Source organism: Haliotis rubra, unplaced genomic scaffold (assembly GCF_003918875.1).
Source record: "Haliotis rubra isolate DU_JTF1 unplaced genomic scaffold, ASM391887v1 Scf460, whole genome shotgun sequence".
Lineage (NCBI taxonomy): Eukaryota > Metazoa > Mollusca > Gastropoda > Lepetellida > Haliotidae > Haliotis > Haliotis rubra.
In genome coordinates this window covers 713,748-732,007 of record NW_025767147.1, presented here as the reverse complement: position 1 = coordinate 732,007, position 18,260 = coordinate 713,748, and the positions used below count along the sequence as shown (strand labels likewise).

Below are 18,260 nucleotides of genomic sequence, written 5' to 3'. Positions count from 1 at the left end.
GGTCAGTTATGGGGTTCACCTGATGTGGTGGATGAAAATGAAAATGGCAAACCTTGAATGTACTTGTTTTAAGAAAGTCCTTCCAAAGCTCATTCACTGCATTCTTCTTTCTCAGAAATAGCCGAAGGTGTGGCTGAGGTTCTGTTCGGCCTTCTGAAGTCTGGAGAGAGTGCTCTGTTCAAGCCCAACGCGTCATCCAGCAGCACCGTAACAGCCCGAGACCTCGTCATCGCTGTCAGCAACGGCGACACGGAAACAGTGAAAAACATTGTCAAGTCTATTGGTGACAAGGTACCTTTGCCAGCGTAATGGGATTAACATTGTTCATTCAGGCTCTTACGACATAAGACAAAATTACTGCACGTACATTGACAGGATTTGCTGATTGTGGGTTGGAATTCCTGATTCGTCCCAATCATGATTCTTGGTTCTTGGCACGTCTTCTACAAGGGTCCTGTGATGACATGTAATAGCTGTGCATGGTTCAAAGCAGCATCATGGGCAGGTCACTCACAGTATATTTAGAATAACACTGAACCACCAAGGGGTGGGTACTATTCTATATTAGAAACAAAAACCGTATACTTATGCCTTCAAGGCTCTTTAAGTGCAATATGTTTAGCCCTGTGTCCCATACAGGCTATTTGCCATCCCACAACAAACTCGTGTTACAAACTCTACATTTGTGACAAGCGTCCATTGCTTAAATGCAGTTACATACTGCCATACTGGGATGTATTGCACCTTTACCAGGTAAGCTGAGTCGAAATTGGGTTAAACGTTGCGTTCTCATTCTATCACTTCTACGTTCTTGACAGCACATTAAAACAATTCACACCTTACAAGCATTGGCTGGCGTAATTCGTACTGAATCTAAATAATTTATTCTTATTAGTAGGTGATTATTATTATGAACCTACTGATGAAATGATCATGATTTATTTATGAATCAGGTGAACGAATCAGTGGATGGCCTGACGGCATTGCAGACGGGGTGTTACAAAGGTCATGCTGGCATAGTCAAGCTTCTGATCGGTGCTAAGGCTGATCTGAACAAGGCCGACGATGAAGGAGACACACCTCTGCACTATGCTGTGTCAGGGTGAGTAGGGAGATAGAGTAGTGGTTAACGCACTGCTTTTATCAGAATACCACTTGTGATTAAATCACAATGTGTCAGAATTAACCACTAATCTGACATTATATGAGCCTACTGTTGTTCTTCACTGCAGCCACCACACTCAACACCGGCTAGGATAGACGCCAACATTTTTCCATTACTTGTAGTAGCAGTGGGGTAGCCCAGTGGTTAATGCATTCGCCCGTCACGCCGAAGACCCGAGTTGAATGGGTACATTGTATATGGGTACAACGTGTGACGCCAATTATTTCTGGTGTCCCCTGCCTTGACATTGCAGGAATATTTTCGTGAAACCATATCCAATCACCCCCTCACTCACTCAGAGTGAGTATCACGTGACGCTTAAAAATGTCACCCCCGTGACTCTAACTTGTCACCTTTTTACTTGAGACACCCTCATGACGGTTGTCCTCAGTATGTCTAAGTCTCAATATCCACATTCCTGTTGATGTGACATAGAGACCGGAAGGTTTATATTGAGACAATGCTGGTCATGTCAACAGAGAGCAGCCCATTGTGGTCGGGATACTGCTGGAAGCCAAGGCACGGGGCAACACGAAGAACAACAAGGGACTGACACCATTACATCTGGCAGTGGCCAAGAAGGACCCCAGCACCCGGTGTCTGAAGACACTCATACAGTACAAGTGTGATCCTAACACACAGGTAGGCGCAGCTTTGTAATAGTTTAGAGAGTCAGTGAGTGTTAGCCAATACATAAAGTGAGTTTATATAATTGTATAACAAGCATTAAAATTCACAAATGTATCTATTCTTTAGGATGAGGAGGGAGATACGCCCCTTCACGATGCACTCAGAACCCATAACCAGCATCTTCTTGATCCCTTCCTGGAGTGTGCCCAGCTGAATCTGAGACTCGCCAATTCTAAAGGCAGCAACCCTTTCCATGAAGCATGTGTGTCGCTCTCTGGGGCAACAGAGTAAGTTAACCAACTGAAGCTTTCTCCATTGACAGATCACTGAATCGTTGAAAATGATGCCGAAGCGAGTTTTGTGTATTGTCAGTTGATAGATCATTTGACAGATTATATTAGCAGAGCCTGTTTTACTGGTACCGTACGATAGATAATTTAATCATTGGAACTTGTTTTGAAATGATTTGAGAACCTAACAGGGTAAACCGCCCCAACATGATCTTTATCTTTGAAAATAACTGTCATGTTTTGTGTTATTAAAGTAGTATGTATGTTATGGTGAATAATTTGCCCCTTTCCAAATTATTCAATAATATATTGAACAAAGAATGAACAAGCTACAATGAATGACAATACAGATATGTTGTACAAAGCAATTGAGTCACAAATCTAAACTATTGGGTCACAAATATAAAATGTTAACTCACCAGAGTCTTGACATTCACAATGAGAACAAATATACCGATTGAAGGTTGTTTACAACGACAGCAGGTGAATAGACAAGCACCTTGAACAACTTGATGATGGCAGACAGATGTGTATAAATCCTCCCAGTCGTGTGTAAAGTCCCGTCGCACAACTCAACAACCAGCCTGTATATAGCTCTTACACAGTTCTCGAGCATTCTAGCAAAGCTAGGCTCCATCATTATTCTTGCAGAACGTTTCTCGAACACACGATGTGACACGATCCTGAAAACAAAATAAAGCCAACCAAGGGAGGCAACTTTGAAGCACTATCAAAAAGGCTTGCCGCTACAAATGCTATTGCCATTGAACATATATGATGCGAGATGCGATAAAACCCACACTCAAAACATTGTGACCCAAAATAACTATCACTTAATCAATGTGATATTACAAATTATGATTTTTAAAAAAACCTCTCATAACACGTTTAACTGGTAAACGATCTACATAACCCGGAATCCTTGCAAACAAATTCCACTAAGTCCAATTACTGATTGATACAACTCCTTAATTTTACAGATTTCCACAAGCACTGATAACGAGAGATCCGAAGATTGTGAACGTCCCCATGAACAACGCCCTCACCCCCATACACATCGCGGCCTTCCGGAGCTTTCTGGCCCTGGCAGGTGTCCTGGTGAAGGTAAAGTGAATCTAAAGGCTTAAAAGACTAAACTGCTTCTACCCTTTTCCAAAAGTCCGCGTCAATGAGAGATACCTGTCTGTTTCTAACGATACGGCATTTATTCGCAAGTTCTATAAGTTCTAAAAGATGGCCCGCTGTGTTGACTTTGTAACATCATCCGTAGGCTAACTGCAATGTCAATGCTCGGGACGACAACGGCAAGACAGCTCTTCATATGGCTGTACAAAGATGTAATCTTCAGATTGTGCAACTGCTCCTTGAATCTGGTGAGTGAAGCTTACATGTGAACATACAGTCTGTTATACAAGTCAGTAATGTGCAGAATGCCAAGCTGTTCATGGAATCTGGTAAGAACCACATGCAGGCAGTATGCTATACACGTCTGTAAATTGCCCCTGGAACATTATGAGTATAGCTCACATGCAGCATGATATACGAGTCCGTAAATTGCAGAATGTCCAACTAAACGTGGAATATGAAGAGTATAGCTTTTATGCAGAATGACATACAAGTCTGTAAATTGCAGAATGTCCATATGCCCTGGAATATGATGAGTATTGTTTGTATGCAGTATGATTTACAAGTCTGTGAATTACAGAATGTCCAACTGCTCCTAGAATATATAAAGTAGGGCTTACATGCAGTATGATATACAAAACTGTACAACATTTACTGATCTGCAGGGGCGGAGATCAACGTACAAGACCAGGAAGGAAATTCTCCCCTACACGCCACCCACATGGACAGCACGCTGCCCGGAGCTGTGAGTCTTTCGTGTATATAGGAAGAGATAAATTGCGTCAAACATCTATTTGTGAGCTGTCGTCACTTTCTATAGAAATATCTTAGTCTGTGTTGAACGTTTTCGATAATACTGTCTGCACTGTCTACAGGAAGGTCCAAAAGACGCGGATTTGGCCCTGGAAATCCGATGTCATCTTGTAGAACGAGGAGGGGACATCAGATTGACGAACAAAGCCGGGAAGACACCTCTAGATTTCGTGAAGAACAAGGAAGTGCGAGTAATGTTGGAGAGGTAGGACAGATCCCATAGACCAGACAAAGTTCCAAAACCTTTAACAGAAACGATGCAGCAACAGCACTCTCTGACTGGAAGTAAGAAACAGATAATCCGCGGCAGCCATATTGACAAATCAGTGACCTTTCTGATGCCATTTCATGTTCATATTTAAAAAACCCTAACCATTTGCCATTAGGTATATGTGTAGTTATCAGTGCTCTGTTCCTTACTTCGGGGTAGCCTAGTGGTTAAAGCGTCACGCCGAAGACCCAGGTTCGATTCCCCACATGGGTACAATGTGTGAAGCCCATTTCTGGTGTCCCCCGCCGTGATATTGCTTGAAAAATGCTAAAAGCGGCGTTAAACCATTATGGCTGCACGGTATTACCGGTTTACCGGTAAATCGCCATACGAAATTGCAAAAATTACGTATCGTAATACGTTTATGACGTACCGGTATACCGCCAAAGATTTATTTGTTCAATTTTAACCCATTCAACATGGCACATAAGACTTCCGCCCGTATACTCCCTAACGTTTAATGGTGAGGAAAGAGATATATTCAGGTAATATGGGTGGTGGTGGTGGGTGGGGATTGGGCGGAAGTCTTTCCAACTGATTGGCAATGGGTCCACTTAAAAATTGTCGAAGAGCAAACTATGGACGTGTCGATGAAATCATTAAAATTGGATAAACTAATGAATAAAATCAACAGTTTTCATAAAAGTTGTCAAACGTAAATCTAAGTCACTATTTCCATCTTTTCGTGCGATCATGTTATGTAAGTCAAGTGACATCTCGGCTTTCGTCACCTCGATCTTCATCCTCGGACACGATGTTTAATGAGAAAACATTTGCATAAAGAATATTTGTCACAGGTTGCCACCTAGCACGATACGTCCAATAAGTTCCATAATTTACGCATATATGGCGATTTGTTACTTAACACGTTCAGAATAGCATTATTGTACCCAAAACTTTTGTCTAAAAGTTTTCGTTTTTGAGGACGGTATCCATTGCTGTAATATGGTCGGTTTACGAGCATGAATTTTACCAATCACGAACCACATATCAGACTGTGGCGAAATAGCGTCATTAGAAATCCAATCTTTGTCCAATAAAATCGATTCTTACAACTGCGAAATTATATCCCTGGCAAAGTTACTGTGATATTATTGATGATTAGAGCTTTGGAACCACCCGCCATCAAATAAATCTTCTAGAGTGTTGTTCATACTGAGCTTCGAAAACGAAGGCATCCCAATGTTGTGTCATGTTACCGAGTAAAAAGCCACGATTATCGGGAAATAGGCGACCATAGATATTATTTAATTAATCTTTATATAATAATTTTCTGATTACGTAAACATGAAAACATAAAGAAATAGGTAAGAGGATATTATGGCATCTTACAAATGGATTAAAATAGCTGGAGTTTACGTCTCCTTCGTGGTTTATATGGACATAGTGTATAAATTTGAACTACTATTAGAAATAAATTTGTATTATTTAAATAAAGTCGTCTTAATCAAAGTTGTATTATTTGAATAATATGATAAACATACCTTTGGTATTTATCAACAGTTGGATTAGACCTAAAAAAATTAAATGGTGTATGACATAGCAATAATGTTTCACGAGCTGATATTTTCCTTGATAAACGTAGGCTTCTATCTTATTATAAGGTTATGTTTCTCATGTTTAATTTTTTCATTATTCTATTAAGTCTAAAGAAAGTGTATTTTACCTGATATAGAGAGACTTTTGGCCACCGTGAGTGTTTTGTTAAATCATTTCTTTTTGTGAATGTGTACCCAACGTGATTCATGAAATATGTAATGTTAATAATACATTTATTCAAAGACAAAGGTGCATAAATCATCGTTTTGATTATAATGTGAACTTCAAGATCATGTCACATGATTGTGACTTCAATTAAATGTTTCTTGAGTGATACAGATGTGTACAGTAAATTCTATAACTCTTTAAATTATTTGACATTCTACATCCTTTGCTGTTTAAAGAAGTTAAAGTATACAAATAACATGGGTGGATCGATGGAGGGCATTGTGTAAGCTAGTTTAAGTTGAATTTGTCATATATGTGAAATGAGAAATCATACATTTAACTGCGTTAACTTTCCTTTCGAAAGCAGTTACAATTAAAAGAAAGACTTGTTGAAAGTTTTTTTCAGAGTAAAGCATGGGGCTAGTAAATTTGGAAAGGACCAGTGACATACATAATCCACTAGCCCGGAGGGCCAGTTGAAACTTGTAGTGAGTGTCGATCCCTACTGTTTTGAAATACAAATATAAACGGAAGAATGTTCTGGATTTCCTTTTTCCACTTTGAAAGAATGCACAATGGTTACTCACATATGCTATGATTCAATTTGATGGTAAAGGAATATTACCAAGTGGACAGATCTCATTAACTGTTCTTTCACAATATATTGCAATACGTATCACAATACAGAAGAGTGTATCGCAATAGATCGCAATACGAAATTTGGGGCAATACACAGACATATAAAACATACTCACTCACTCACTCTTAGTATGGTTAAATCATAGTTAGAAATCACTTGCGATTGTTCTGCAGAATGCTCAAGCTGTGAACAATGTGTAGTTAAATGTCATACCGAAAAATGAGTTCCTTTTTTCAAATTAAAATGTAAAACGGTACATATACCACGTAATTCGTTATAATGATAAGAAGCTGTTGTACCTATACCTACACTACCGCATCAGTTATATGTGAGTAAAAATTAGATTGATAATGTAAATGTGACTTTTCAGAATTTCAAAACGACCTTCGACATCGTCAATGAGCCAATCAAAGCGTCTACCGGCACACTGGGAAACCATGGGACAGGATGGGTTCATGAAGGTGGAGCTGAGTGAGTCCAACCCCCTGACGGCCTTTGAATTCAGACATGTTGAGTCAAAGGTGGAAGAGACGCTGTCCAATAAGAGCATCGTGTCCATCTACCGTATCCAGAATATGGCATTGTGGGAACAGTATACTGTGTGAGTATACACGATGAATGTAACAGGCAGTGTATCTGGGACGACCATGGAAACTTGGCGAGGAACTCTATACTGTTACAGTTGAATACGTTTGCACGAGAACTTGAATGTTCTGGAGGTATAGTGGTACTGCAGGGAGACTATTCCATACTCTCCCAGAGCCATGTTGTTATTTGTATAAGTATTCACTTTGAGAAAAGACTTGCAGAATTTAATGTGCACAGTCTCAATAATACCGCAGGGGGCGGATCACTATAAGTCAGATCTATAACATCTAAGGTCTTGCGAGGGGTGTCCCGGAAGTTTCAAGCCTGACCAATGAAAAGAAGTTATGTCTGAAACTCTTTCTAGCTATTTGTCAACAAAGTCACCCTTGACTTCTATAACTTGATCCAACGTTTGCTGCCTCGGAGCACAGATTTGAGCCGAGGAAAGAGGAGGATATCAGAGTGGCAAGATCTGGATGTGGGACGATCGTTAAGCCACAGTCCTGTGCAGAGCTGACTGATACTTGAGCAGTTGTAGTTCATGCTTTTCATGCTTTTCATGTTACATGTATCTTCATGCGTTAGTACTGTTCTGTGTACACAGGCAGGTTTGTTGTGTCTGGAAGATCCGTTCATGGTCAGACCGGAACCTTGTGGGACACCCCTCGTACCGCCCCTTCAGACAGAATGCCAACGTTATGTCTGATGACAATATGTAAATGATACTTCATTCTTCATCTGTTAAAATGTGAATTCATACAGTTTTACGCCAGGACGCAAGTTGTTTACGTTTATGTAAATTAGAATATACAGAAAGTTTATTTAAACTAATATGTCCCTGCATGATACCTGAGTGAGCGAGTTTAGTTTTACGCTGCACACATTCCAGCTGTGTAGCGGCGGTCTGTAAATAATTCAGTGTGGACCAGATATTCTAGTGATCAACAGCATGAACATCAATCTACGCAATTTGGATACGATAACATGTGTGAACCAAGTCAGAGAGCCTGACCACCCGATCCCGTTAGTCGCCTCTTATGACAAGCATTGGTTACTGAAGATTAATTCTAACCCGGATCTCCACGTGTGCATGATGCCTGACATATGCCACCCCATGTGTATAGATGTATGTTACAACGTGAGGATATCCCGTAAATGCGCACGATTCAACCATTTGTAAAAAAAAGCTTGCGAACCGACATATGTACTTCAGAATGCTTTCTTGTAGACATGGTATCAATGGATGGTTAACACCTTATTCTCATCTCACACATCCTCCTAAATAGTAGACTTTACGATCTTTGTTGTTTTCAGCGCAAAGGTCAACATGGAACGTGAATACGGTCGGGGTCTTGCCAACGAAAAGCAACTCTTTCACGGAACCACACCAGACTCGGCTGATCTCATCCCGCACCAAAACATCGACTTCCGGTTAGCCGGAAGTAGAGTGGGCGCCCTCTATGGCCAAGGAGCGTACTTTGCTGTTAATGCCAAGTACGCGGATGGTTATGCTAAAGAAGACGCCCGGCGTCACAGGTTCATGTTCTTGGCTAAAGTTCTGGTAGGAAGGTCGAGGCAAGGGAACCCAGAGTTGAAACGCCCCCCAGTGTTGGATGCCAGCAACAAAACTAAACTCGCTGACTCAGCATGTGATAAGGAAACAGACCCGAGAATCTACGTGATTTTCAGCGAAGGTCAAATATACCCCGAGTATCTGATTGAATATCGTTAAATCTCAATTTATCGTGCGTGTATTTATCGGGGGGAGAGAGAGAGAGAGAGAGAGAGAAAGATAGTGCCAGGACTGCAGACAAGTTATCTTCAGTATGTCCTGCACTTGCTGGAAGGATTCTTTTTCTCTTTCCTTAGATTCCTTATCAATTGACTCTCTACGTAAGTACCATATTTCTTTTAATCTTAGACTTGTTGTATCCAAAATGTTCTCCCTGATTTCCGTAAAGGCAAATAATATATTCACGGTCATCGGCGATCGTTACGTTTCAAGAGGTGTTTCATCATGCTGTGATGGCGTAGTGAGTGAATGATTTGGCTAGTCATACGTTCCTATAAATGGACGTAATATTGCGGGATCTATTTTAGTTCGAAAATGCTCATTTTATATTCTAAAAGTCTTTGCGAAACGTTGAAAATGTTAACGGTACAGATCGACGTAAATTATAAACATTGAATTTTATAAATATTTATCGCTTAACACATGTGTTTCATTTATGATAACAAGCTCCCTACATTAAGACTGTGGTAAGCCCATTTCGGATGTCCCTAGCCGTGATATTGCGAAAAGCGGCCTAAATCCGAAATCACTCACTCGCTTTTCTTGAACCTGCGAATACTGACCAACAGCGTACAAAGGACCACCATCGGTTGGTTATTTTCAGGAATGCGCCAGTGAAGAATCACGCCGCTTCTTTTATATATAAGCATATTATTCTAGTTTAACTACGCCTGTTTTAATTGATGTGAGGAAAAGTTACATTTGAAACCTATTAACCACGAGTTGTTTGTAAGGGAACTTGCTGATATTCTACTCACAATGTCACCTGACATTTGTATCTCATACATTCTCTAGGCGTAGGGAATTGAGAACTAATGAAATAAAACTATGATAATTCACATAACATAACATTTGATATATTTGTTTCCATCGTACAGTGTTAGAATTTTTGCAACAATATCTGGTGGATTGGATGGGCGTTTGTCTATGGAACAAAAGAAGAAATGTTATAATTGTTCATAACTCTTTTTACTTGACGCTAAGTACTGAAAATAATGTTTGAGTTTGTTGTCAGTAGAAGGAGTAAGACAAATGCAATGTATAATTGGTGACTTTTTCATTTCCAATTAACCCATATCTCTGACTGTGTAAAAGTATCTGATGCGCATGCACATCCTAAAAAAACCCGAGATTTGATTACATATTTCTGTCTATTGGAAACTACGAATTTCAGTCATACTTTGTGTTGAATCCTACAAGTGGTTTTGTTTCGGATTCATAGATTATGTTATTTTCTTCCATGCATTTAGTATTTCACCCGTGGGTGACCAAACACATGTGGTCAGATGGTCAGTTAACTTGTTTACATGTTAATGGACAGCATGAGGTGAATCAATGAAGAGCCAACCAAGTACGCGACTGGAATCATCTCTTTTTCATAGTGATCAATGAACAACTGTTTGTGGTACAGAAGGGGAGTACGTTTACTTTCTGAATGTCAATTGTGTGTGTGGAGGGTGCTTCTGGTTAGACAGGACATGATAGCTCGCAAAAACTACACAACTTACGTACGGATTCCTTTTCACACATGAGTGGGGTGAAGGCAATTTCCAGTCTCCGCCATGAGACTGATGTAATATTGCTTTAAAAGGCGTAAAACCATACACACTAAAGCCGGGTTTCCATGTGCGCGCAGTGTGTGATGCGTTATGGGTAGTGCGTAGTGCGTAATGCGTATACAACACTTTATACTGAAAAAGTATAGCGGTTTCCATGCACGCGTAAAACGTGATGCGTGATACGCAGTGCGTAGTGCGTGAATTTGCTTACGCTCAAAAGTCTCCGAATACGCATCACGCAGCTATATGGAGGCCGGTAGTAGGGATTCTCAGCGGGTTTTCCCAATGTCATGTGGTTTTAATTGCACACACAAGTTGTAAAATGCTAAGGAATTCGGAGGCCGATACACTTCTTGAACAACTAGTTGAACTCGTCAGATGCAATCTAGCCATCCAGGAAGGACCTCAAGGATATAACGAACATATGCAATATTTGGAACGGAATTACAAGGAAACTTCAAACGATGACAAAGAAAGGACTGGTTTGTTAAGTGCAAAATTCCGTTTTGAATATGCGTTAATAAGAAAGTTGATTAAGCTCATCACATAGCTTTTATACACGTACACATGGACTGGGACACTACGCACACGTAATACGGACTACGCATCACGCAATTACGAAGACAATACGTACACATGGAAATCTAGCTTAAGACTTGATGTCCGATGTGATATCCGACACAACCGAGAAGAAAAACAAGAAAGCGTGTGAAGGAGCTGTTAGGCTGTTGACCATCACAATAACGAACCTATATTACTCTGTACAGATGCCAGTAACTATCCAACTGCACAAACATAGGTTCACGCGGGTTTTAGCTGTTCCGGAAAGCCTCCTTCGATGTTATTATTGTGCGTCCAACAGCTGCTAACCTGGAAGCACACTACTTAGATCACCATCATACATGACAGTACTTGATCATGGCGTATTTGTCAATGTTCTTTGTGACTGTCTCATCTTTGATGTTGCAGTGCAGATGCCAAGGTAATTCAATACATTTCTACCACTAATTTTTGGCACTCACTTTGTTTTAACAAAGAGTATTAATGCAAGTTTCTTGTTCCCTGTCAGCTGCAGAAAATGCCTACTGAACCCATTGTCTGTGATCAGAGGTGACTAAAATTGAAGGACTTTTTTCGGCAGCGCACGCAATTGGATTTGAAAGCTAAATGTTCCTTCAGTTTCTATTATTTTTCTGATGACACACAAAGAAAAAAAAATAACCCTTAACTGTTCAGTCAGTACAATTGATATTCTGAATGGACGATATTTCCATCACGTAAACACACGGCTTATAGCATCTAAACCTGAGGCTTCTTGTGTCGATGGAGTATTCTTATGGTTAGAACGTCTGCTCGTCACGCTGAAGCATATTGCTGGTGTCACCCGCCGTCATGTTGTTGAAATATTGCTAACAGCGGTGTAAAAACTCACTCACTCCCTCCCGCCTATAGCTGGAATATTGCTGAGTACGGTGTAAATTGATTGATACCGTTGTCTTTGCTAGTGACCTGTCCGAGTGGCCGGTATGGAACCAGGTGCGAGAGCTGCGGTCACTGTGAGAATGGTGACGTCTGTGAGAAGACCACTGGTGTTTGTCTCAGAGGTTTTGCCCCAGGCTACAGGATGCCCAGATGCCGAGAAGGTGAGAGGAAATACGGTTATATTCTTACACCTACGCTGACATGTAAGGAGTGCATGTGGTTTAACGCCGCCTCTAACGCTATGAGAGATACATTAGGGCGTGTCAGCTTGATTCTGCAGGCCCGAAAACCTGGAAACATAATCGGGGCCAATCTAACTTAACTGAATTTCGAAGTGGCAATGGGAACATTGGAATGATGAAACTAAGAAGTGGACAGAGCACCTTAAATGACATCGATATATTGTGTAGGACCTGTTTATCCCTCGAAGATGAAAGTCATGTATTCTGCAACTACACCATATTTACGGATATAAGAAAAGAACTAATTCCAAAGAAAAACGATGGACATTACATATCTGTTTATTCACTATTCAATTTTCGAAACTCCGAAACCATTAAAAATTAAGCTAAATATATTTTCCATGTGTTTAAACAACGAGGAGAACTGTAAACTCTACCTTATAGTTGAATTGCTCTGAATGTTTAATGAATATGTACAATGGGTGGTATGACCTTTTATACGATTAAGCATACTCAATACTCAATCGGAGATTCGAATCCACTTTCACATAGGGGACGCAACTCTATATGAAGGCTTTCCATCTGTGGAAATATACTTTGAAAGGAAATCATTCCACACTTCAACGCTGTTTCATTATCGGAAACCGTGAACCAGTTTCATTACAAGAATCATTGCTAATGTCACCGATGATCAGTTCCAAATTACTTCAATCCGGAACTAATATAGACACTGCAAATGTGTCGCGAATAGATGTTCCTCGTTAATAAATAAATTCTCCCAAGAGAAATAACAAAGGAACAATCTCCCAACAGGAACTGACACGCTTTCATACTATGACTACAAGTATTGAAACTTTATATTAAACTAAAATTGTTGATATAAACAGAATTCTACCATGACTTTAGTAAACACTGGATTGTGATTGGTTAATTAAAGTCATTCAAAGGTATATAGTCACGTTATACAGGTCTCTGATTTTCCGTGCGCAATCATACATTGTTTACGGTAATGCACTATTTTTGTCTGCCCACCAACATGGCGGACACCAAACAACCTAGCGATGCATCGATAAATTACGGCGATTTTGCTGTCGGAAATTACACATATGTCTTTAAAGATGGATTTAGCGATGACGGGCTCGACTCACTACTTGCGTAAATCACAGCAATAGATGTTTCTACATACAAAATTACTTCGAAAGCATGGAAACAAATATTCAGTCGAACAAGATCAAAACATCGTCTACTTTCCGAATAAAAATTCAGCAAAAACAAATACGTTTACGTTGATTCTATGTTATGTCAGAATAGATCCAGCAATAGACTGCTACATAATTTCCGTGTTAAATTTAATATCAGCTTTCGTCAACGATATCGCCACTGATCTTGATCCGGTAACGGAGGATGCATTAACATCGAAAGCCGAAGAAATTTTAATGCCTTCCGTCCACATAAATAAACAGTTGGGTTATCAATTCAAACTAAATGATATTTTGAAATTTGTACTGTTTCAAATTTAGCGGTAGTGAAACACAATTACAGAATCTGCAAACCGTTCTGTTTAGCCCAATATATATTTTTTTCTAAATATAATATCGTTGAAAAAGTTATTTAGCTTAGTCATGATCCCTCTTATCCATTACACTGCTTGATCTAAAGTAGTCTATTAAAGTATAATTAATTACCTTACCGTGTTATATGCCAGAGGTACACCCTCATGTCCTGATCCATCCTTTCGGAAATATCACCACAAATCTGGCTCTTTGTCGAACATGCCAGCAAATCCGATTCAATTTGAATTCACTACACTTTGAAGCCACTAGATCACAAACACTTTCCAAAATGTAGAAAATAATATCGGTAGAATCGAATTTGAGCACAAAGTACACACATGAGTGTGTAAGAGTCACCACAGCTGTCGCACGCAGACGTAGAGGTGCCTGAAATCGTCAAGTTGACAGGGCGCAAAATTCAACAGTATCTAAATTCGGTACAACACGGACTTCTCGTTACAGCAAAAGCGCCACTACTCTTAAATTTTGTACGAGTACCAGTAATTAGATATCAAAGACTATCTCAGTCATACAATCAGGTTAACCTTGCACTAACTGTCAGAGGCTCTCCTGTCGCATCTATCCAAATTTGCACGTAAATGTAAACAATGACTTCCGAGAAAAGGTCAAGGCCATGAGGTTGCTGCCATTATTCTGGTGGGGAAAGGGTCTACGGTGGAATTTTCAAATGTGAACCAAGCTTTTTAAACTTATTTGATATATGTTTTCCAACTTATCAGTTAATGATTGGTGATTGATGCATTGAAAAAACAAAACGTGATTTGTTATTACTGAATCTGGAGTTTGTTAGTCATTGACGGTTTGCCACCAATCACCCCGTTTCGGGCGATGCCACTTGAGATTGGAATGCGAGGCCGCTTCACGTATTGACTCGTAACCAAAGAAAGAGCTCCACCTGAAAATGTTCATAAAATTGTCATGGTAGAATGAGATAAACCTACTGTGTGGCAGAGAGGTATATAACGAAATTATAATAGCTCTAAATTGTTCATTTAAAACCTCACGCTACGCGTTCGGTTTTAAATGAAATTTAGAGCGATTATAATTTTGTTATATACCTCTGATTTTCCCACACAGTAGGTTTATCTCCTAATTCATTCCCCGGTAAAGTGTCATACTTCCAGCTTAGATCAAGTGTTCTACATGTAAATCAACAGCTTTCAAATTGTTCCTTTTAGGTTGTAACGCTGGCACATTTGGAGTGAAGTGTCAGTCAACGTGTGTCAATTGCCAAAGAGGAAGTACTTGCGATCACGTGACCGGACGATGTCCTATTGGATGCAAACCCGGATGGAGGGGAGACAACTGCACTTTAGGTAAGATTCTTATCAGCACATGATACGGAAGGAATGGGTGCTTTAAATATATGTTTTAAAGTTATTCTACACAGATTTTATACAAGACGATATTTGGTCCTTTCTGCCGAATCTGGAATTGCTGATGTTTAAAAAAAAAAATAATAATACAAATTAATGAATATAACAAAGATCAAGTTAACCAGAAAACGTCCAGTCGTCCCTCACTTTGCTGACACTTCTGTTCTTTCAGTTCGTTTGTTTGTTGTTTACCGCTGCACTCAGCAATATTCCAGCTATATGGCGGCAGTCTGTAAATAATCGAGTCTAGACCAGACAATCAAGTGATCAACAGAATGCGCATGGATCTACGTAATTGGGATACGAGGATATGTGTCAACGAAGTCAGCGAGCCTGACCACCCGATCCCGTTAGTCGCCTCTTTCGACAATCATGGGTTGCTGAAGACCATGGATCTAACCTGGATCTTCTCAGCCTCTGTTCTGTCAGAGAGCGTACAGCTACTAGATAACTGTCATAGGTTAAAACTGTTTTCCTTCCAAATCAAGCTGACACTTTGTCCTTTAACTGGCAGACAAATCAACACCAACTTCACTCATGAATAGACACGAGCGGCCTGTCGTGTATTTTAGAGTTAACACAGATTGAATCTCAGACTAAATCCCTAAAGACTACATGAATGAATTCAGAAGGAGCATGATTAATCAGCTGTTATTGTATTCAAATCAAGAATCGAAACCAACTAAAATGTCAAGATCTTGTATTCCAGACAGTTTGAAATGTTATAAAAATACGACAGTCAATGCAAATAGAATGTTGTAACAAATACTGATCAGCTTATAAACATAAAAAACAAGCAAGAGAACTTCTAGGTAAGTCTTAAATGTGAAATGAAAAGTCAAAACAGTTTTCTACTGTTTGATTATGATTATATGATACTTCATTAACAACAAATTTAACCATTTAAGGTTTATGTTCAGAAAAAAATGATCAATATTTTCCTATCGGTGGTGGAAGCCCTGAAATCATTTGCTGATCGTATACTGAAAGGCAAAAGAAACGCAATTTGTTTTAGGAATTCAGCCTAAGATATTTAGTATGAAATAAAAATTGCGAATACATTTCCTGGGCTTAAACGTTTAATTTTGTGAATTGTTCCATTAATATTGCCTCATTTAAGGTTACTAGTCACTTTTAAAACATATCGCTAAAACACACCATGGTACCGAGAATTTGAAGTTTCACGGTGAAATGAACATGCACGTGCATTTGCTGACTGAAATGGCTATAAAATGGTGCAGATTGTTGGTCTCTGTCACTATTCGATAGCTGATGCCAAGATTACATGCATGTCAAAGGGGATCAAGCTATTGGTAGACTGAATGCAGGCCAAAGCGCGGATGACGTTGCCCGTACTTTTAAAGTCCATGTTACGACCATTTATCGCCTTAAACTTCGTTATGCAACCACGCAGACCACAGCTGACCGTCCAAGAAGTGGTAGGCCAAACGTGACCACGCTCAGACAAGACCAGTTCATCTGTCGTCGACATCAGGCAGATTCATTTCTCTGTGACAGTGAAACAACCCAAAGGACCATTGGAGCTCACCAACAGCCATTAGTGACCGTACTGTACGACGTCGACTGAAGGCCAACAACATGAAATGTCGCCGCCTAGCTCGTCGGCCGATACTGACCCCACGTCACCGTCAGGTACGTCTTCAGTGGGCAACACAGCATCTGAACTGGCGTCACAGCCAGTGGAACCGTGTGATCTTCTCAGACGAGAGTCGATTTTGTCTTACATTGTACATTGATCAGGCTCTCCAACCCCATGTTGTGCCATCTTTTGCCCGACATCAGAACCACATTTACCAGCATGATAATGCGAGACTGCAAAGGTAACACAACAACATCTGCAACATCACAACATTGCTGTGTCACGACTTAAACCCAATTGAACATTTGTGGGACAAAACTCAAAGACGACTGAACCAAGTTCGTCCAAGGCCAACATATGCTGTTGAACCTTGAGCAGCAGGGCTACAGACAGTTACCAACATTCCACTGAACTTTACCAACTATTTGGTGCATTCCATGTACAGGCGTTCTACCGGAGTGGTAAATGCAAATGGCGGTCATACACGGTACTGGCCTCCGGACCTTGTGACCTTGATGCCTGATCCAAGTCTCCGTGAATATTACAGCACTATCCCAACATTTGTCAACCAAATGATCTTTGCAACTGTTAACATGCATGCATGTATCAGTTCCATATTGTCTTCTGAAAATGTTATAAACTATTTATTGGACTGCACTTGGGTTTTTTTTGCCTTTCAGTATATAAACGATATGAATTTCTCAAAAATGAGATAAGGCAAATTATATGATTTCACTTATTTGATAAATAGCTTTCGACGGTTATGTATGACCAGTTGATAGAACGATAGTATATCATGATCTAACCGCTACAGAGTGTCCGAACAACACATATGGTGCATGTAGGCCGTGTGGTCTGTGTGCCGAGGATGATCCCTGTAATAACGGAACAGGTCACTGCCCACGGGGATGCAAGTTTGGATGGACAGGACCCACGTGTAAAACAGGTAAAGGTATCAAATACATAAATCTATAGTTGAGCGACGCGCGGTGGGGTTACCTAGTGGTTAAAGCGTTCACTCGTCACGCCAAAGACCCTGGTTCGATTTCCCACATGGGTACTCCGTGTGAAGGCCATTTCTGGTGTCCCCCGCCGTGATATTGCTGGAATATTGCTAAACGCGACGTAAACTAAACTCTTGGTAGATATTTTAGCGTAGATCAGGAAAGACACCACTGCAAACTTGACTCAAGTGATTATCGTCAAAGATTAGCGTGAAAAATTCACAAAACCGGCTGAGCCTAACTTCAGTTAAGATAGACCAAATGGTACAACAAAACCAATCGATCGATGTTTCAAAACGCGAATGAAAGAAATAAAATGAAAATAGACGTAAGCGTCTCTGTGGAAGCTCCAACCTTCCAGACCATTTTAATCTCCAACGGGTTTGGTACCCTCTACTTGACATCAGTCGATCTTCAAGTACGCAGGTAAACTTGTTCTGTCCTTCAGATGCCTTCAATGAA

The 18,260-nt window shown here is 40.2% G+C and overlaps 1 protein-coding gene across 1 annotated transcript in view; it reads left to right on the top strand.

Annotated features, from left to right (window-relative positions):
* The window catches only part of LOC124290293 (E3 ubiquitin-protein ligase mind-bomb-like), a 31,144-nt gene extending 20,900 nt beyond the window's left edge, over nt 1-10,244 (top strand). Inside the window, exons 10-19 of the mRNA XM_046727005.1 lie at nt 116-291; nt 954-1,102; nt 1,645-1,807; nt 1,922-2,082; nt 3,066-3,189; nt 3,356-3,458; nt 3,876-3,955; nt 4,086-4,228; nt 7,012-7,242; nt 8,544-10,244. Coding sequence (XP_046582961.1) covers nt 116-291; nt 954-1,102; nt 1,645-1,807; nt 1,922-2,082; nt 3,066-3,189; nt 3,356-3,458; nt 3,876-3,955; nt 4,086-4,228; nt 7,012-7,242; nt 8,544-8,961 — 1,748 coding nt within the window. The 3' untranslated portion in view covers nt 8,962-10,244. The remainder of the gene's footprint in view (nt 1-115; nt 292-953; nt 1,103-1,644; nt 1,808-1,921; nt 2,083-3,065; nt 3,190-3,355; nt 3,459-3,875; nt 3,956-4,085; nt 4,229-7,011; nt 7,243-8,543) is intronic.
* The last annotated feature ends 8,016 nt before the right edge of the window (nt 10,245-18,260 follow it).